At 44.0% G+C, this 22,360-nt stretch overlaps 1 protein-coding gene across 3 annotated transcripts in view; it reads right to left on the bottom strand.

Moving 5' to 3' along the window:
- The window catches only part of SLC22A9 (solute carrier family 22 member 9), a 57,639-nt gene that overhangs the window by 27,620 nt on the left and 7,659 nt on the right, over positions 1-22,360 (bottom strand). Inside the window, exons 6-10 of one of the 3 annotated variants that reach the window (XM_028517678.2) lie at positions 17,083-17,198; positions 16,191-16,405; positions 14,739-14,847; positions 13,880-14,083; positions 12,831-12,982 (exon numbers count right to left, since the gene is read on the bottom strand). The exons of the other annotated variants lie outside the window; for them this stretch is intronic. Coding sequence (XP_028373479.1) covers positions 12,922-12,982; positions 13,880-14,083; positions 14,739-14,847; positions 16,191-16,405; positions 17,083-17,198 — 705 coding nt within the window. The 3' untranslated portion in view covers positions 12,831-12,921. Of the gene's footprint in view, positions 1-12,830; positions 12,983-13,879; positions 14,084-14,738; positions 14,848-16,190; positions 16,406-17,082; positions 17,199-22,360 lie in introns of those variants that run through there. 3 annotated transcript variants of the gene reach the window in all.

Raw genomic sequence — 22,360 nt, 5'->3', positions numbered from 1 at the left:
GAAGGTCTCATCTTCTTGTAACTGCTTCCGGCTGGAAATGGAGGTTGTTCTACCTACCCGTGGGTCTGGGGTGCCCTGAAAGGGGGTGCAGCATGGAGGGAGTCCTTCCTGTAAAGGGAAGGACCTCACAGAATCCTGGTCAGTTGGCTGTTACCAGGAAGTCGCAGACTCAGTGTCCAAAGGCTGACATTACTGGACCGTTGGCATCCTGGTTATATTCTAGAGGTGACAAATTTGGAAAGAGTTGGAAGGCACAATTAAATCATAACCATTAAATGACAAAGGCAGGGGCTTAGGTATGGCTTATCTGGAGGAAGGTGTACAAGGCATGCTACACCTATCCAAAGCTTTTGTGGTCCATTATACTTTACTCAAGCTGAAAGGAATATATTATGATTTCCCTCCTTTCAGATATCTAAACTTTTCCTGTTCAAGCCACTGAGACAGAAAAGGGAAAATCAGTTTTAAAGTGAAGCCCACAGATGGCCCAAACTGCTTACTAACCCAACCACTTAGTTTAGCCAAACCATTGAGCTCCAGGGGGCAATGATGAAAAATGGGCTCCTTAAGTGAGGCCTATGTTGCAACCAATCACTCAGGCAATGAAGTCATAGGCATACGTCCTATGAAAACAGAAGAACACACAGGTTAATTTACACAATAGTCCCAAACCAATCTCTGTGCCTGTGAGACTGTCTTTGGGAAGGCATTCAGTTGCAAGTTCCTTTTTGCAATGACATTTAGCAATGGCAATTTGTCGGGTCCTTCATACCTGTAAATTGTACATTTTTGATGATATTACAAAACCAGTTTTAACCTTCAAATGAAAACAAACTTTTGAGACAGTTAGCTGCGTTATTCTGATATTTAATACTGAGCACAGTGATTTTCCTTGCACCATAATTTTTCTCCTTAAGATCACCCTCACTGTTATTAAAGGGACTGCTTTGAGTTCTGTTTTTTATTTTGACTGTTCATTTGCATAAACACACCAAGAGCAGCCTGGATTACTTATGATCTTTAATTCTGCTTTGCTGGAACTCACACAGAAACTCACACAGGGAACCTTTAGATTCACTTCTCAGTCTGCCCCTCAGGGCACAGAAGCAGAGCCGCACATCCACCATCTGGCTTCGCCTGTACTGGTTGTTTCACTCAGATCCTTGAGGCTTCCATTGTGCCCACAGGTTCCTTTTTGGCCATCTTTCATGAAAGCAACCTTCGTTCCTTCCCTGGAAAGACTGCCATGAACTGCACAATCAACCAAAGTACCAGGCTTTTTCGTGGGCTTACGCTAGCTTCACAAGTCAATCCCAGTTCCTCAGGGCTTTCTGGTGACGACCAGAACCCATACATGCCTCTATTAGACGTGACGTTTCAGTCAAAGTCCTGGTTAACAAAACCACTGTTAACTACTGGTCTTATTGGTCTTATGCAAAGAAACCTTATGTTTTCACTTACTCCTTCAGAATGCCAAATTCTGGAGGGGATCAGGTAGGAAGAAAAATACAAAGCCTGAAGGAAAATCTTTTCCCTTCTGATATTTACCGAGCTTCTTAAAACCCTTACTTCTACAGACTTTTGCAACATTTACAACCCTTTTATTTTTTTCATACATTTTCTGATATCCACCAAGAGTGTATTTCCATGCCTTATACATTTTATTATTAACTAACATCACATAATTCCTTTTAAAACTTTTACTTTTCCATTTATCTTCACAGTTTCCCACAGACCTTCTTCATTTATATATATATAAATATCTATATTATTTACTTTTCTACAGAATGTGAAGTTTTAACCTTCCCTGGAATCCTTCATTTTCTTTTCAGAGCAGATGCAGAGCAAAACCCAAAACACGGAGTTTCCAGAACAGTACACAGGTAGGGGCATTCTCTTGCACAGAGACATGCTCCTTCAGGCTCGGTCTTTTGGCAGAGACATGCTGCTTTGCCTCTGGCTGAAGCACTCATCAGCCCCAAATGACCCTTCCTGGGTCCCAAGTGGCAAAGGCATCCTCCCCAACCAGTTACAGGCAACCTTAAACAGATTTTAAGTACAGAGGGTTTTTCATCAGAAACAACACTGCTCTTTTCCCACAAAACCAGAAAACAAATAGTTGAAGTTTCCTTTACTCCAGGTTTAAAACTTTACATTCTTTATACATAATTTTACTTATTCAGATTTAACCATTATTCTTTTAATCCTGGCTCCTTTCCCACTCTGGGAAGGACAGCCAAAAGACCCTGGCACTGCACGTACCTTTCACTAAAATTCCCTAGATTTGCAGGGACATTCTGCAGTTTCTGAAGCTCAGACCCTGCAAACACTCTACAGACCAGATGTTTTCCTTAAACCTCAGTACATGTCCTTCAGAGCTATCCTTATCAGAACCAGTTACACAGAGAACCAGACAGATGCAGTCTGGAGAGAGAGCCCTTAGCTTGGCACCTTGCCCAGTTCCAAGATGCAGGGGCTCTCACATGACCCATCATCCAAGATGACGACAACCATGCACCTCCACCCTGGGCAGGGGCACTCACGTGGCTCATCCTCCATTTTACCCAAAATGGTGGCACACCCACATACATGCAATATAGTACTGTGGCAGAAACCCCACCCCCAACCCATGATGAATTCTCCCAACTGACGCAGACAAATAAAGGAAAAAGGGATCTTTCACACGCCCGCCGCAGTTGGGGGGCCCAATCAGACTCCGTAAGCCTGGCCGGCCCATAGAGTTACAAATACATTCACACACAGTCAGTCACACAGTTCTCCCTCAAGTAGGAGTCCAATGGTCTGGGTCTTGGCCCAGACTCCTGAATTTTCTAGTTGGGGGTGATCAACCCCCACTGATACTCGAGTCCAGTCCCCGGGGCTCACTGATATCTGATTGGCGCCTCCAACAGTTCGTGGTTCATCTCTCCCCTCCGCCCAGGTGTTAGAGTGGTCAGGGACGCGGCACAGGGAGTCTGCCCCGGGAAGCCTGGAATCAACAGGGCACGTGCTCCTCCCCTGTGGCAGGGCTCTCCCACCGACTCCCCTGGTCGCCTTCACCGGAGGCAAAATGCCTGCTCAAGTGAGGGGTTTCCCGGCCAATGCACCAAAATGTTTCAGGATTCTGAGCCCCCCTGGGTAATAAAGTTTGTGCTTCGTTATCTCCCCGCGTGTGGGTGGATTTTCCACAACAATTCTATTTCATCAAATATTCAAACCCTGAGACATTTTCCCAATATCAAATTCTCAATGGAGTCTTTTTGGCTTCCAACAAACTGATATTTCTCAGCGAGCCCCTGGAAAATGTAAAAGGATTTGTCTTGCACCTGGTAAAATATTAAACTGACACTTACCTGTAGGGAACCGCTTCACGGGACGTGGAAACGTAGCTCAGCACCTACGTGGAAAATCTGTGTGTTGGGGTGGGGGTGAACCAGCACACAGGACCACCCCCGTGAAGAAGTTCTTCTGTGGGAAATCAGGCCTGCATTATACCCAGGCTGCTTTGTGACTTGCGCTTGCTGTGTTACCTTTAAAGTAACTTCCTGAAGTCTGTGCTAATTCTCCCAAGGACTGAGATGTAACCAGACCTGTTACTGTCGTCATTCCCTGGCATTTGCAACATTTTTCAATGGACTAAATTTAGGAGTTTTTCGTCATGGCAGCCTTCGGTCCATCCTTGTCTTAACCCTTATTTGTGCTTTAGGATGTATATGGAAGTTGTTTTCTTGTGATCGCATTCGAAAACAGCAAATAGTAGGTTTCACAGGCCTAATAGCTACAATTGATTTAAACAAAAAAAAAGCGGGGGGGGAGATGTTGGGAACCGCCCTGCCTGGTTTCAGGAGCTGTAATCCCCCAACCCCCACCATGATTAAGGCTGAATGGGTGACCTTCAGACTATAAGCCACTAAGAAGACAAAGCTTATCTCCCTGGCAGGAGCACCACCTCTGACCACTTTACTTCACCCTGCCTAGCCCCCAGTGTTTGGTCGGTTAGCCAATGATGGGTAAGATTTCTCAAGAGAGGAACAACCTAACACAGGCACGATTATGAGGAGTCAGGGAAGGACTTGGGGGGCTATAGAAAAAGAGGGTGATGGACCCTCACCCCTCGGCTTTGACATAGCCTGAGTCCTCATCCTGTCTGCAAGAAGTCTCCTAATCTCTTGGCTGTCTTACTTCCCCTGCCTGATTTAAGCCTGAAACAATGACAGAGGGTGGTGCAGCCCTGTGCTGGGAAGGGCAGGTTCCTTGGGCCATCAGGCCTGAGAAAGAATGCATAAAATCCTGTGAAAACTGCTTTGCTAAGAATGCTCTCAAATGATAAAGATCTGAGCAGGAAATGAGTTTGCTTCCCAAAGTTTTGTGGCCCTTTAGCTAACAAACCCTGACTCAGAATAAGCTCTCATAGTTTTTTGTATGCTACCTATTGTTTGATCCTTAATGCCTGACAATGATTAACAAGCTTTACCTGTATTCCTGTGCAAACTGAACCCAATTAAAGCTTGTCAAGGCAAGGGCACGTGGTGCTCTCCTCTTGAGAGAGTAGCCATGCTGTCCCTTTTCCTCCACAGGACTCGGTGTGAATTTATCTCATATCTCATCCATAACACCGCGGACACTGGGCCAGTGCACGAGTCACTTACCCACTCTCATGGGCTGTGCACACCATGCAGTCCCCTCAACTGCAGACTTGTAGAGGCATCTGATCTCTCATCGTCTCCACTGGAATATTGTATGTTTAAAAATTAGTTATGAGGGTAAAATATCTTAAGGTGGCTATCCTGTGATTCCTATATACTGGTATTTATACCCTTTGTAAGTCCTTCCACTTATTGAATCAGGTATAAGAAATAGAGCCCTGGCTGGTGTGGTTCATTGGATTGAGTGCCAGCCTGCGAACCAAAGGGTTGCTGGTTCGATTCCCAGTTAGGGCACATGCCTGGGCTGTGGGCCAGGTCCCCAGTAAGGGGCACTCGAGAGGCAACCACACATTGGTATTTCCCTCCCGCTCTTTCCTCCTTCCTTCCCCTCTCTAAAAATAAGTAAATAAAATCTTTTAAAAAATAGAATACTACAGAAATGATGGAATTTCACTTCTATGATTAGGATGTAGTAAGACTGTGGCTCTTCTCCTTAATATGTTGTGATGTGGGCCTGAGGAGGGGCCCACAAGAACAGGGAGGGACTCGGGCCAGCCAACACCCCCGTGTATGGTTGTGGCAATACTCACTATGTGAGCTTTAAGATGGAACAGTAGTTTGGAGAAATAATTTTCATGAGATCAGCAAACATATAATTTTAATTCTTTTCTCCTTTACATGAATTTTCTATTTATTTATTTATTTATTTATTTGCCTATTTGCTCTTACTAGAACTTCCAGTGCTATGATGAATAGTAGTGAAAAATAAATGGCAGCACAATTTACAATAGCCAAGTGATGGAAGCTACCTAAGTGCCCATCAGTGAATGAATGGCTCAAAAAACTGTGGTACACTTACACGATGGAATACTACACAGCAGAAAGAAAGAAGGAGCTCCTACTCTTCACAACAGCATGGATGGACCTGGAGAGCACTATGCTAAGTGAAACAAGCCAGGTGGTAAAAGACAAATACTGTATGATCTCACACAAAACAAACAAGCAAGCAAAACACAACCAGAGGGATTGAAATTAAGAACAAACTAACAGTAACCAGAAGGGAAATGGGAGGGAATAATGGAGGAAAAAGGGGGAAGTGTTTTCAGGAACATCTATCAAGGACACATGGGCAACATCAAGGGGGGTGGGATCAGGGGTGGAAGGTGGGGATGGCTAGGGTGGGGGCAGTGGGGGGGGGAATGGAGACAACTGTACTTGAACAACAATTTATTTTTTAATATTTTTATTATATATTTTTTCTAATTTTATTTTAATCATTGTTCAAATACAGTTTTCTGTCCTTTACTCCCATCCCAGTCCACCCACCCATCCCTCACCACCTCCCTCCCATTTCCACCCCCTCCTAGGTTTTGTCCATGTGTCCTTTATATTTGTTCCTGTAAACCCTTCCCATTATCCCCTGAAATTCCCCTGAAATTCTCTCCCCTCTCCCCTTCGGTCACTGTCAGCCTGTTCTCTATTTCAGTGTCTTTGGCTATATTTTGCTTGTTTGTTTCTTTTGTTGTTTAGGTTCCTGTTAAAGGTGAGATCATATGGTATTTGTCTTTCACTGCCTGGCTTATTTCGCTTAGCATAATGCTTTCCAGCTCCATCCACGCTGTTGCAAAGAGTAGGAGCTCCTTCTTTCTTTCTGCTGCATAGAATTCCATTGTGTAAATGTACCATAGTTTTTTGATCCATTCATTTACTGATGGGCACTTAGGTTGCTTCCAGCACTTGGCTATTATAAATTGTGCTGCAGTGAACATTGGGATGCATAGGTTCTTTTGTATTGGTGTTTCAAGGTTCTTAGGATATAATCCCAGCAGTGAAATTGCCCAGTCAAAAGGCAGATCCATTTTTCGTTTTCAGAGAGATGCAAATTAAAACCACAACGAGACACCACTTCACACCACTCAGAATGGCCATCATAAACAAAGCAACAAACAACAAGTATTGGAGAGGTTGTGGAGAGAAGGGAACCCCAGTGCACTGTTGGTGGAATTGCAGACTAGTACAACCACTATGGAAAACAGTATGTAACTTCCTCAGAAAACTAAAAATTGAACAACAATTTAAAAGAAGTAAAAAAGAAAAAAACTATGCCTTGATAGATATGTCGAGTTTATGCATACATTTTAAAAACATCGATTTAATTGAGTTATTCTCAAGCTAGTATAAAATTGAGTTATTCTTCAAGCTAGCTAAAATTGAATTATTCTTCAAGCTAGTATAAAGAAATAAAGAGTAAACGTTATGCTAAATAAAAAAAAAAAAAAATGGGCATTTTTGTCTTCTTCCTGATCTTTGAAGAAAACCTTTCAGTATTTCCATATGGAGTATAATGTTAGCTGTGGGCTTTTCACACATGGACTTTAGTGTTTTGAGTTAGTGTGCCTCTATTCCTAGTTTATTAAGAGTTTTTTTAAATCATGAAAGGGAATTGAATTTTGTCAAATGCTTTTTCTGCATTTATTGAGATGATACTGTTTTTGTCCTTCATTTTGCTGATATGGTACATTCGACTGACTGAGTTTCACATGTTGAGTCATCTTTGCATTGCGTGTCTAATTCCCACCTGGTCATAATGTATAATCCTTTTAATGTGCTATTGAAAATTAACTGAATTTGGAAATAACGTTCAAATTGGAAATAGACTCATAATAATTTGTAGGCGGGATCTTTGGGGCTATCACACTCAAGTCATGCACACACTCATGTCTTGGTGACTGACACTGCTGGATGTGTGGTGAGAACAGGTATGTTATGTATGTGTCATTCTTCTGGTTATTGTAAGGGATGTTCCCAGTGGGGGACAGTCATAATTTGAAGCATATGAGTAAGGTGAGTGCACACCAAGAGCCATCTCTCTTCCCGGAATTGTTGTGCAGTTCCTTTGGAATCACAGAGGGTCCACAATAAGGGGAAGCAGATCACTGCATTGATCAAGGAGATAATGGAAGAAGAGAGGCTTAATAAAAACATCATGGTATAATAGCTTCCTGTGATCAAGAGAAAATTCCAGCGATACCTGATAGTGCACTGTGGACTCCTGAGACTCAGGGAGGCATCACCCCTTGCAACCTCGGCTGTGGACGTTCATAAAGTCACAGAGCCCATTGTGCAGACAGAAGGTGGTGATGACAATGCTAATGCCTGTTACAAGATAGTTTCTCATTGCCTGATGGGTTCTGGTGAGGTGTGAGTCTCTGTGTCCTGCCCCTCCCAGAACCGAGCTGTATGATATAAAATACTTTCACTGCAGACCAGAATTGGCTCTTCATCAAGGGGAGTCCCACAATTCGAGTTGCAGTCCTCTGGATGCTTTCATGCCATCCTTTGGGGTCTGTGCAACAGAACTGGGAAGAGTTTCTACCCTGGCTAGTTACTCCTCATTTTGCTGTCCATGTAAGTAAAAATGGCTTGTTTTATCTGTACTATCTGAATTAGCCCAGGTCCTGATCTTTTGATGTGATCTTGACAGACTAAGGATGAGCTTCTGGGGCTGTGATTCTAAAACAAATCATGGAGGAAATATAGCCAGCAAAAACAGATATTAGGAATAGCTAGAAAACCCCAAGCAAATCATCACTGATTTTGTCCATGCCACATAGGCCTTCCTTTATTATCTCTTGCTTCTCCTGATATCTCTGTAAATCTTCCTCCCCTCTACTGGGTCATCCAAATAAAATGCCTGGAGGTTTCCCTTAACTCTTTATTCACTCACTCAAAATTCAAACCATCCCAGATTTGATCAGTTCTACCTACTAAATCTATTTCTATCATTACAATGAGACCAGGATGACAATTGTAGCAATACCTGACTTCATACAGTTTTAGCCCAAAGTGAAGAAACAATAATCATGCTCTCTTGGTGTGCAGTAAAGGCTCAACTCAGTGGCTTGGGATGTCCAAATCCCACAAGGTCCAAAGAACAGGTTGGCCTATTCCCCACCCCTGGGAGGTAACCTACAAGCCTTTGGAATATCCAGTCAGATAAAGGCCTTGGGCCATGACAGATGGTTTAGCTAAGAATCTGATATATAATACCTGTTTTTGTTGACCTGAGGCCATGGGCCATTCTACATCAGTCTGGCTTCTTGGGAGACTAGAACTGAGCAGTTAGAGTCAATCACAGGCTGTCTGTGCTTAAAAGACAGACACCCGATCAAAACCCTGAGAGCTAGCCTCATGAGCTTCTGTAGTTGGAGATTCTTCATGTGTCTTGTCTTTTAGCCACATGCACTGCTGGTAGAAATAAGCAGTCTGTATAACCACTGCTGGGAGAGAACACTGGAAGTTTTGTACATGGTTTCTCCTAGGCTCCATCTGATGCACCTTTTTCCTTTTCTAAATTTTAATGCTTTTTGTGTTTATTGGGGTGACATTGGTCAACAAAATTATGTTTCAGGTGTACAGCTCTATAGTACGTCATCTGCATATTGTATTGTGTGTTTACCACCCCAAGTCGAGTTTCCTTCCATCACTATTTATCCCTCCTTTGCCCTCTTCTACCTCCCCCACACCCCTTCCCTTGTGAGTTTTTTTTTTGCATTGTAATAACCATACCTGTGAGTGTAATAACTTCTCCCAAATCTATGACTCCTTCTATTGAACTCAAATGTGTTCTTGAGGAATTCCTATACTTTTGATACGCTTCAGTAAAGGTAAATGAACAAATTAGTATCTGTTTTGCATCTGGTGTTTGGAGATTTTTAAAAAAAACGTTGGCCATTAATGTTCATACAGTTGGTTGATTAGGGCGCACTCTCAGCACTACAGCCCGTAGGCATGTGAGGAAGCACGGCTGCCAGGAGCTGAGCGCTGAAACATGACAGCTGCACCAGAGTCCCCAGGCAATCTGCAGGGAGATGTGGGCATGGAAGAGCCCGATCGTTACTGGGTACAAGCAGTCCTTCAGGGTTGTAACATTGAAGGGTGTACCCCCTTTGACCAAGGAATTCCAAGGAACAGTATTATGCACTGCCGTACCCTTGTGGTGGCCCATCTACCTTGATCATAAAGATGATGCATTTTATTTATCATTGTGATGGGTTATTTGGATCAGTACCTGGGCGGGGGCGGGAGGGAGGGTTTAAAGTAAATACCTGTATACAAGAGGTTTTATAGGAAGAGCACTAAGACTCAACACTTGTAAGTATGTAAGAGAGTCAGGACTGGGAAGAGGGAGAAGTGTGACCGTGATGTGGTATTTGTTGGCTTAAAAAATATGTTACTAAATTCTTCTAACATCTTTTCTTCTAGAGCTGGAACCTAATTTTCCTGCTTTTGCTTTTTGCTGCAGTTAGAGCTTCACTTGTATGGAAGAGATGAACCAGGTTCTCTTTTAAAAATGGAACAATAACCCTGACCGATGTGGCTCAGCTGGCTGGAGCTTCGTCCCATACACCAAAAGATCGTGGGTTTGATGCCTGGTCAGGGCATACGTCTGAGATGTAGGTTCGGTCTCCGGATGGGGTGCAGACAAGAGGCACCTGATCGATGTCTCTCTCTCACATCAATGTTTGTCTCTCTCTTTTTCCCTCCCTTCCCCGCTCTCTAAAAATAAATAAAAGCACTCTTTTAAAATTTGGAAGAGTTTACACTATGTCTGAGAAGCTAGTGCACATATGGAAAGGATGAGTGGCAGCTCTGTGGACAGGACCCCATATCAGAGCAGTTTTCAGCTCCCCTAAAACACGCTGTCAGCAATGGTCTACGGCACCCAAGCCAGTGCTTAGCCTCTGCCCTTTGGTTAACAACCGCTCATGGGCTATGGAGAAAACAGACTCTGGGGGACTCTGGGCTCAGCGAATATCGTCTTCATTTTCTAAAAAGAAGGATAATGCATCCTTGAAATGATAAAGCACCCAAGCAAACAAAAACCTATCTTTACTAAATGTCATGAGTGGCCCAAATGGACTAGGTCACTGATTTTCACACACTTCCTCTTCTCAGGCTCCCTGCGCCACCACAGGCCACAAAGCTGAGGGGGGACTCACGTTTAGCAACTCTTGGTGCTGTTTATAATACCTTGGAGAAGAAGAAAGGGCCAATCGCTGCTTAGAGATGCCTCTTCTCTTTCAGCAGGGATTTTCACACCGTGGTGTGTGAGTGCCTGAAGTCCTATGAGGAACCACGTGTGTTTTATATACTACCCTTGCTCAGGAACCTTTGACTAGAGGCCATGGCTATTATTTCAAAAAAATTAAGAGAAGTATGATTTATATAACATCCTTGTCAAAAAATTTTCTATGGCCACATAGCTCAGAAGTGTACAGTTGACGGGGCCTCTGTAAGGGGTGATGCGTGGCCACAGTCATGAAGAAGTGCTGATACATGATGAAGATCTAGAATGTGCCCTCATTTCTAGCATCTCCTCACTTCATTTCAAATGTCTTTATTAGTTCCCTCCCTTTTTGCCATTTATAAAAATGCTTTAAAGAAACACTACAAAATACAGAGTAAACGAAACATACTTAGTGATCATTCTGCTGCAAAGCGATGACAATTTGGAAATATGAATGATGCTTTTGACGCATGCTTCTGCTGTTCTGTGTCCAACTGAAAGGAAACTGGCCCCACCCTCCTACCAAAACTGTCTATTCTTGTGCCTACTATACTGTCCTATCAAAAAGTTTCCACCAAAAATACACCTCACGTTATGCCCCACACCACAGAGTATGCGCTGGGCCACAGCTGCTGGTTGTAACCTTGAAGGCCCATGAGGATCTGTGAGACTTCCTCTCATGAACCATCAGATGTTGTGGACTGGCCACTGGCCTTGAGGGCGATGCACAGTAGATGCCATGTGGCCCCTGGCATGTTGGGGTATCAGACATTTCATTAGGAGGGAGGCTGAACAAACCAATGACGTTCATCATGGATAATGGCATTCATTCTGGATAATCCCCTGGCATTTCCTTCGTCTCTTTCCCACACCTTGCAGGTTGTCATTTCTGTGTTTCTTTATCTCCTGCAAGGCATTTTTCAGGTGAAAAGTAAAAGAAAGCCATAAGACTGACTTTGCTTCAGACACTAACGCCCCTGGGAGAACTAGCGGGTGTGTGAATGATTGCTTGTATCTAATAAGAGCTTGTAGGGAGAATTGGAGTGTCCAGGAAGCCCGGGGATGGAGGCATGCTTGGAGGTTCTGGGGGAGCAAGAACCCAGTCCTGAGCCCCGGCAGCACCCCACGGAAGCAGAAGAGCCCTACCAGGGTGGCTGCAAACAGAGCTGAGCTGTCAGGTGAGGAGCCCCAGGTCCCAGTGCCTCACTGTGATGGAAATGGCAGAGCTGCTGCACCTTAGTGGGCGCTGGCCCAGCAGGAAGCTGGGGATCTCTTCCAATGGGTAACTGAGAAGCAGTGAAGCCCTTCCTTGTTACCACCTCATCCATCGCCTTGCCACTCTACCTGCCCGTGGAATCTAGATAGCTCTTGTGTGGGAGACTTCTGGAAATAACTTGCCAAAAGAACTGATTTGCAATTTTCCACTCACCTGCAGGGAATAAGGATTCTAAAATAAAATTTCCCTGCCCATAGAAAATGAAAATGTGATGCCACACCTGCACGTGTGGATTTAAATCTGCTACATCTGTTTTGATGCCTCTTTTTTTTTAATCATTTTTCTCTTTGTATCCAAGGTAACTATTACATGCTGAATTAGTAAATGATTTTTAAAGCTCTTTACAGTGATCCCTGTATGTATTTTAAGCAGCTCTATATTATGTGTTATTTTACAATTCTACTATCAATTAATAAAATTCTATTTACAAATCTTTGGGCTTTTGGAAAACAAAACTTGGTCTCTTATTTTAGTTTGTATGTCTTCCAGTTCCAGTGGTTTGGCAGACTTTACTATAATTGTATTAGTCACTGGATTTTTTCTTTGGAAAATCACATGCTCTTGTCCATTGACCATTTAATTTGAATTATGTAATATTGTTTTACTAAATATTTGTTAGAATTCTACATATTGATGTATGACCACTTTGAAAACTGTTAATTAATTTGTCTTTTACATTTTTTTTTTTGAGATTTTACTTATTTATTTTTAGAGAGGGGAAGGAGGCAGAAAGAGAAGGAGAGAAACATCCCTGTGTGGTTGCCTCTCACTCGCCCCCTACATGCCTATTTAGTACTACAATTGTAAATGGGAACCACTTTTTCATTATAGCCTTTTAGTTACTTCTTTCCCAAAAGTTGTCTACATCGAGGGATGATCCCATTCCCCTCTGTCTGGTCCTCTGATTAGCAGTCCATTGCTAGAATCCCTTAAAACCGGGTCACTTTCACGTAGGTGTCTTCCTGTTTTCCTTTCCGTGAGCCTTTTCTCCTGGAACAAATACAATGACACAACAAACAAACACAACAATTAAAAAAAAAAAAAACACAGAAAAAGTATGTATGTTCTACATTCTGTAGAGAAGCTAATTCCTGACCCGCCGGCTTTGATGGAAGCCGTGACAGCTGCCCTGAGGATCTGAGTGACCTCTGTGAAGGAAACCCCGAGCTCCCAGGGCGGGACTGGGGAGGCAGCTCTGACAGTCTCCGCTCTCACCTTCGGACACCAGGGCATGGCCCAAAGCGACTCGGAAAAGGCTGGGAAAGCATGCCACAGGTTCCCCAGAAATCCTTTCCAAGTCCTGGTCCTCTCAGCTACCAGTATTTACCACTCTTTGTCCTCTTCTCTCAACATTTCCACCCGCAGTGAGCACCTCGTGATCTGAAGGTGAAGGGCAGCACTCCTTCCCCAGAGACACACGGTTACCTGTGGGAGGGGCTCTGGCCCTACCCCGGCCTTCCTCCAATTCCTCAGAGACCAGGGCACCCACAGACCTCCTGGAACCAGCAGTCCCAGGGAGCTCATGACACTCACTGGGCCAAGGGCAGCCAGGGCCTGAGGATGAGGTGCTGGTGTTCGGAGCTGTGCATGTTCATGAAACACCTTCCCGGGGGGGGGGGGGGGGGGGGGGTCACACAAGGGCACCGTCACCACTAAACCTACTGGTGCGGGCTGGGCAGGGCTGGTCTGGGTGGCCTAGGAGCCTTGGCAGAGTCTGAAGTCACTACGGGAGGGATCACGTTGCAGCCCAACCAAAGGCACTGACCACGTGGAAACAGTCTAGGTCTGCACCCGCCCAGGGGATGGTGGTCTCATTTCTGTTTCGCCCCCCTCCTCACAGACCTAGAGCACACAGCTCCCCCAAGGGACAGCCAGGGGGCTACTCACTCCTTTTCCACATCCTGGATGGAGTCAGGCAGAGGCTGATTCTTGGTTTCAGGAAGGAGGAAGACAATAAGGCTAGGGATGAAGCTGGCGACTGCATAGAGGATCCAGGGCAGGTGGGGAGAGTACACGGTCAGGATCATCAGGAGGGGAGCCAGGGCTGCCCCCATATTACCGACAATCCCTATGATTCCTGAAGCTGTTGCCCTGGAGTGCAAAGGACAGTACAAAAATAATCTGGTTAAAATTTACACATGTAGTATGTAATTTCTTATCTTGCTTTGATGATGGGAGACAGCACAGCAGTGTTTAGACACATAAAGGTTGACAGTATGCTACCACATTTCAAATGTGCTGTCTTCTTTGCTTACAATTTCTTTCAGCACACAAGTGCATCAAGACATTCTCATTATTTAAAAAAATACTCTGACTCGTAGCATCCACCCTTCAGTGGCTCAGGAGAGTGTGTGAGATGACACATGAAAAGGACTTAACCCAGGGCCTGGTGCAAGTCAGCTGTGAGTGAACTTTGCCCACAAATTGTTCTTGTTATAATCGCTTGTGTGTTTTTTTTAAAAAAAAGATTTTATTTATTTATTTTTAGAGAGGGAAGGGAGAGAGAAAAAGAGAGAGAAACATCAATGTGCAGTTGCTGGGGGTCATGGCCTGCAACCCAGGCATGTGCCCTGACTGGGAATCGAACCTGCGACACTTTGGTTCAGAACCCACGCTCAATCCACTGAGCTACACCAGCCAGAGCTTATAATCACTTGTTTTGATAACTAATCAGTTTTAGTTCACTTCCAGCATAAATGTTCATTAGCTGGGAAAGGTCTCTTTTCACCCTCACAGAGCTTCCTACCTGATGATGGTGGGGGTCAGTTCGTTTCCATGGACAAAAGAACCCATGAGAGCGGCGGAAGAGAATCCTACTCCCACAGTGGACACAACCAGGCGCAGGGTCTGCATTTCTGGAGAGGAAGACCAGTGAGACTCAGGATATCTGAGCTGTTGGAATCACTACCCCCCAAATCAGGAGTGAGAAAGATACTTTCAAAAACGTTTGCATGGGTTAAATACTCCACAGAGGAACTGCACAGAGGCAGAGAATGCGCAGGGACAAACAGCTGGGAAATGTGACTTATCTACAGCTAAGAGCCTGAACAGAGAATTTGTAAAATCTAAGTGATTGCATCGTCTCTCCCTACATAACAGAAATTTGCCAAAGACAAAGAGGGGAACAGGAGACCAGCAAGAGTCTGCTTTCACTTTTTCTGTCCAGACTCTCCTCTGCCTCTCGTGTGTAATGTAGGCCTGTCACATGAGCAACGGCTGAGGGATGTAAGGCTCATTAATGCCCTCGAACAGTTTAACACCTGGGTGCACACACAGTGCGGGCACTGGAACGGAGAGTAATAAAAGAATGGGACTCAAGTCAATGGATGAGCTGTAGAGTAGCTTGATCTAGAATATTTGAAGAGGCAAGAATAAGGACCTGTATTAAGGAACAGAATTAGTTAGACTTTGGAAACCTCTGAAAGGAAATTTTAGAGTCCGTTTTCCACCCCATTAAAAAGACATCTCATAAGAGCATTACGACGCTGGGGGTGGGGCGACTCTGTGGTGCGGCAACAAACTTCACTGTTGACGTTCAAGACCAAGCAAAGCCCACTCACCTGGGAGTCAGGGACACATGATGATCACCTGGGTCCCCTATTCATTATGTACGGTTACTTAATTTAGTGAAACTGATTCTCAGAGAGGCTTTAACTGCTTCACTCCCTGTTCCTATTAGACACTTCCTGCTTGAAGACAAGAGATTTTTCTTCCCTTGAAGTCAAAAGGACTTCCAGGATAGAAGGTGTAGTGACCTAATGCATGTGGGTATATAGCAATCAAAAAGGGAATTGGACCCAATAAAAAGGAGCCCAGACAGGGGAAGTGAGAGCAGTGTGTCATCCCATGAGACACAATTACATGATGGACACAACACTGTTGTTTACAGCTACACGTGTGATGGGCCAGAGAGCAAGTGATCATTTGCTCGCTTAGAGAAATGGTCAGGAGTAAATGGCACCAGTTGCCAGGGGCTTCTCAGATACGATGACGACAACCTTGTATCTGAACCGACTTTTACTGGCCTTGGACTCTTCCCCAGCCACTTAATGGCAGAATCTGCTCTAAATCATCACGTTGGTTTGGGGAAACCATTAGAACCACATTCTCCCTTTTCCATCTGACCTCAGAGAGGTGTGAGCACATTCCCTGAGCAAAAGGGCCAAGACATTTCCTTCACCCTGTGCTCCTCTCTCACCTCGAGGCACAAACGTGATGGCCAGAATGCAGCTCCCCGCCAGGAGCAGGAAAAGCGCTTGGCTTACTCGCCGGCCCAGGCGATTCAGCGCCAGAAAGGTAACATAGTTGGCTGGGAGGGAGACTGCGCCGAAGAGAACCTGGAACAGGAAAACGTGGTTCCCCAGGTGCTGGAGGTGGAGAGCCAGGCCGTAGAAGGTAATGTAGATTGCAAACCTGTGGGGAACGAAAGAAAGACAGGTGTCATCCGGTTTGGAGCCGATGTCACATGAACGATGCTCATAAATATCATCAACCAGGCAGCCAGTAGTAGGCGACAAAGAATAAAGGCTTCGTCAGCCTTGTTGGCTATGTCGTTGCACAGTGATGATTTTAAAACTGTCATAAAGTACTGTATGGTGATGGAGGTCCTGACTGTTACTAAGTTTTTCTGGAGGTGGGGAGTGTTATTCTTGAGGATATATAGTGGGGCCTTCTAGGGTTTTAGAGTTTTTCCTATACCGTCATCTGGGGGACAGCTGTATATGTACATGTATAAATATTTATAGAGCTGTATTATTCGTACACTTTACTGTTTGTAGTTTTACCTCAGTTAAAACAGAACAAGTGAAGAAACTTAAAATCGAAGTCTGTACCATGACTGAGGTTCTCAGCCTCGGCTTCCAGTGGCAATGAGCCTGACAGGGCGATGTGATCGATAACACTCCTCACTGGACAGTGAGTTTGGTCAGTCTTTTCCCAGCCTCCTGACTCTCTCTAAACATAGCAGTTATCTTCATGGCTTCTTCATGTTTCATCTCAAACGTGTTCCTATAGCACATTATGGCCTTCAGGATAAACAGACTCACGTGTCCCCTATTGTTAACATTCCTCCCACGCGCCGTGAAGCCTACCTCGTGCAGCACAGGAGACACATCCTTTTACGCAAGTTGGGCGAGCGGAACAAGTCCGACACCAGCGGTTTGGTCTTGGCTGCCTCCAGCTCGTCCTGCATGGTGGCTCTCAAAGCCTGCAACAACAACGGCAGCAACAAACTGTTCTGTTGTCACAGCGTGGTAGGCACTGCGAGGTCCCAGACACAGGACAAGGTGGACCACTTCCCTCTCTGTTTCCTGTGTATTACAGCCAGCGAAGATGTGTTGACAGATACAAAAGGGGCGTGAAAGGTGAACTGGAGTGTTAAAGAAGCCTCAAGGAGCTTCTGTAGCAACACACACATAGTAAACATGAGATTCAAGAGGACTGCAAGACATGGGAAAGGGTCAGTGTGTCAGATCTTCAGATCAGGAAGGGAAGCAGATGCAGAGTTACTTGGATTATGGTCCAAAGCTCCATTTATGCCAGACAGGCATGAAGGACCTGGGAACTGAGCTTGAGTCTCAGCTGGCTGTCCTTTGCACAAAACCTCTTTATCTCAGAAAAAAAAGAGCACATTTCCTAAGAGTCTTTGTTTCACCCAGTCACTTTGAGGGAAAGCCTGGCATATCGTGCCCCCAGGAATGACAGGCCTGGAAGTAAATCTGAGGATGAGATCTGGGGAGACCTTGGTGCAGAATGATTTGTCCCCAGAGCTGGTCACGATCTGAGTGAGTCGATGATACCATGACAGGCTAGATAGGTATGTTCAGGAATGTAATTAAATATTTCTAAACCTCAATTTCCTTGTCATTAAAAAGACTAAGTAGAAGAATCAGGAGTAAGAGAAGGTGGAGAAAAATAATAGCACCTCTCTCGTGAGGATTTCCGAGGCCACACATGAGGTCGCGCATGTGAATATGGAATTAGATCCAGCACACCTGAGATACAGATTTACTTATTTATTATTCAAATAATATTGACTTAATTCTCATCGACAAATGAGACAATACTGGGAAGTCCACTGGAAAACTCCATGAGGAAGGGGATTTAGAGGCGTGAAAGGCCACCCTCACAGAGGACCTGCATGATCAAGAATGTCCTTTCAAGCCCTGGTTGGCATAGCTCAGTGGATTGAGCACAGTCTGCAAACCAAAGTGTCGCAGGTTCGATTCCCAGTCAGGGTACATGCGTGGGTTTCAGGCCATGACCCCCAGCAACCGCACATTGATGTTTCTCTCTCTCTCTCTCCCTCCCTCCCTCCCTCCTTCCCTTCCCTCTCTATATAAATAAATAAAAATCTTAAAAAAAAAAAAAAAAAAAAGAATGTCCTTTCATGGGGTCAACCAGCCTGAGTAGCAAAACACTGGGTTCACGCTTTTGGAAGAGTGGAGTCATGAAGGCTTTTCCTTTCAGCATCTGACACCACAAACCCACAACCGTGGGCTCTTGCTTGTCATGGGTGGGGCTGGAAAAATGGGTTCCAAGAATATCCTTTTCTTTTTGGTCCACACTGTTCACACCTATATTTCAAGTTTGGAAATGCATATTTGCAACCAGCATCACAAAAATATTCATGAAGAAGGCACAGTCTGAAAATTATGAAAACATCCCTCCTCCCAATACGTTTCTAAATTTAAAAGACTGACTGCCATCTTGTTACCTCTGTGTAGCGAGAGTTCATTTTTAAAACAGAGAAAATGCAGTCTGTAGGTGTGAATGGTTTGAATGACAGTCTTTTTTTTTTTAAATTTCTTAGTCTGTTGGGATCTTTAAGCATGCAAAACCTCAGGGGGCAGGGTCCACAAAGGAACTGGAGTTGGCTAATGGCGCCCAGGTAAGCAGAGCTGGGGGTGCCCCTAGGTCACCTGCAGCAGGAACAGAAGCTCTGGACTCGTCAGTCCTGCTGCCATGGTTTGCACGCCCACCACGCCCACAGCCACGTAGGCTCCCCTGCCACCATATCCAGTCTCATACAACCTACCAAGACTGAATCAGGAAGGAATAGAAATCCTAAACAACCAATCACTAATATGGAGATTGAAAAAGTAATTTTAAAAATCCCAGAAATAAATGCCTAATACCAGACAGCTTCACAGGTGAATTTCACCAATCATTTAAAGAAAAATTAACACGAATTCTTCTCACACTCTTCCAAAAAATAGAAGAGAGGACACTTCCAAACTCATTTTATGAGGACAGCATAACCCTGATATGAGGGTTATAGCCTCTGTCAGACAGAGGCTATAAGAAAAGAACATAGATGGAAAAGGGCATTAATAAGATCTAGCAAACCAAGTTCAACAGCATCTTAAAAGGAACACACACCAGTGGGATTTATTCCTGGGGTGCAAGGATGGTTCAACATAGACAAATCAATAAATATGATACATGACATTAACACAATGAAGGCTAAAAATCACACAGTCATCTCAGTAGGTGCAGAACAATCATTTGACAAAATTCAACACACCTCCATGATAAAAACTCTCAGCCAATTAGGTATTGAAGAGACTTACCTTAAATGTCACATATGAAAAGCCCACAGCTAACATGATACTCAATGGTGAAAACCTGAAAGCTTTGCCTCTAACATGTGGAACTACACAAGGACACCACTTCAACTCAGCGTAGGACTGGAAGTCCTAGCCAAAGTGAGTAGATAAGAAAAAGAAAAAAAAGGGACTTCCGGCAAGATGGAGGCATAGGTGGACGCACCGTACCTCCACGCACAACCAAGATTAGAACAACAACAATTTAGAGGCAGAATAACACCCAGAACTGACAGAATATTTATCTGAATGGAAGTTAGACAGCCAAGAAGTTGAAATAGACCCATTTATCCAGACCAGTAGGAGGGGTGGAGACAAGCAGCCGGGTGAGGGGTCGCGGCACGGAGAACAGGGACAACTGGGTGCATAAGGCAGCCGGGAGCGTGTAAGGCATATGGGGTGCACAGGATCACAGAGGGTGGACCCTGAGTGTGCAAGCAGCAGCTGGGAGACCCAGTGAGGCGGCGATTGTGGAGCAGGGCAGAATGCACAACCAAGGATCCCAGGGAAGGGACTGAGGTCCCACAGAGAACAGAGCTACCGCCCTTGTTCCCCCTCGACCCCGCCCTCACATACAACGTCACAATCTAGCGACTGGGGTGCCCAACCCCGGTGAACACCTAAGGCTCCACCCCTCACCGTAACAGGAGTGACCAGACCAAAAAAAGAGAGAGAGAGAGAGAAAGAGATGGCTCAAACAGAAGCACAAATCAGTGCCCCAGAACTCATCCTTTTGAGTGACTAAGAGATAGCTAACCTATCAGATGCACAGTTCAAAGCACTGGTGATAAGGAAGCTCACAGAATTGGTTGATTTTGGTCACAAATTAGATGAACAAATGCAGGTTACCATAAAAGAAATGAAGGAAAATGCACAGGGAACCAACAGTGATGGGAAGGAAACTGGGACTAAAAACAATAGAGTGGACCAGAAGGAGGAAAGAAACAACCAAACAGGAAAGAATGGAGGAATAAGAATTCAAAAAAAATGACGAGAAGCTTAGGAACCTCCAGGATATCTTTAAACGTTCCAACATCCGAATTATAGGGGTACCAGAAGGGGAAGAGGAAGAGCAACAGATTGAAAGTGTATTTGAACAAATAATAAAGGAGAACTTCCCCATTCTGGCAAAGGAAATAGACTTCCGGGAATTCCAGGAAGCTCAGAGAGTCCCAAAGAAGTTGGACCCAAGAAGAAACACACCAAGGCACATCATAATTACATTAGCCAAGGTAAAAATGAAGGAGAAAATCCTAGAAGCAGCAAGAGATAAGGGGACAGTAACCTACAAAGGAGTTCCCATCAGACTGCGAGCTGATTTCTCAAAAGAGACCTTACAGTTAAGAAGGGGTGGAAAGAAGTATTCCAAGTCATGAAAGACAAGGACCTATATCCCAGATTACTCTATCCAGCAAAGCTTTCATTTAGAATGGAAGGGCAGATAAAGTGCTTCTCAGATAAGGTCAAGTTAAAGGAGTTCATCATCACCAAGCCCTTATTTTATGAAATGTTAAAGGGACTTATCTAAGAAAAGAAGATACAGAAAAAATATGTAGAGTAAAAGGACAGCAAACTCACAATTATTAACAACCACACCTAAAGCAAAACCAAAAGAAACTAAGCAAACAACTAGAACAGGAACAGAACCATAGAAATGGAGATCACATGGAGGGTTAGCAACAGGGGAGTGGGAGGAGGAGAGAGGGGGGAAAAGGTACAGAGAATAAGTAGCATAGATTGTAGGTAGGAAATAGACAGGGGGAGGGTAAGAATAGTATGAGAAATGTAGAAGCTGAAAAGCTTATGACACATGGACATGAACTAAAGGGGGCAAGTAGGTGGGAGAGGGTGTGCAGGGTGGAAGGGAGTGAAGGGGGGAAATAGGACAACTGTAATAGCATAATCAATAAAATATATTTTAAAAAAAGAAACAGAAAAAAAATCAGGAAGAAAGAAGTAAAATTACCATCGTTTGCAGACAACATGGTCTTATACACAGAAAACCCTAAAGACACTTCCAAAAATTGTTATAACTAACAAATAAATTTAATAAAGTCACAGGATACAAAATCAACATATAAAAATTTGTTGCATTTGTATACACCAGCAACAAACTCTCTGAAAAATAAAATTAAGAAAATAACTTCCTTTATAATAACATCAAAAATAATAACCTATTTAGGAATAAATTTAACCAAAGAGGTGAAAAACTTGTAGACTGAAACTATAAACACTGAAGAAAGAAATTAAAGCAGGCATAAAAAAAATAGAAAGACATCCCACATTCATGAATTGAAAGACTTAATATCGTTAAAATGTTCATATGATCCAAAGTGACCTCCAAATCCAATACAATTCTTATCAAACTCTCAAGGGCATTCTATACAGATATAGAAAAAACAATCCTAAGATTCTTAGGGAAACACAGAACACCCCTAACAGTCAGAGCATCTTTTCAGCAAAAAAAAAAGGCTGGGGGCATCAGATGTTCTGATTTCCATATATTACAAAGCTATAGTAACCAAGAACATGGTTCCGGTATAAAAACAAACATAGAAACCAATGGAACAGAATAGAGAGCCCATCGACAAACCCATGCAAATACAGTTAATTTATCTCCGACGATGGTGCCAAGAATTTACAAGAGAGGCAGAACAGTGTCATCAATAAATGGTGTTGGGAAAACTGGATATTCGCAGGCAAAGAATGAAATTGGAAACTTATCTTACACTGTACACAAAAGTCAACTCAAAATGAGTTATAA

The sequence above is a fragment of the Phyllostomus discolor genome, chromosome 6 (assembly GCF_004126475.2).
Source record: "Phyllostomus discolor isolate MPI-MPIP mPhyDis1 chromosome 6, mPhyDis1.pri.v3, whole genome shotgun sequence".
NCBI classification, from domain to species: Eukaryota; Metazoa; Chordata; class Mammalia; order Chiroptera; family Phyllostomidae; genus Phyllostomus; species Phyllostomus discolor.
This window is presented reverse-complemented; position numbering and strand designations above follow the sequence as displayed.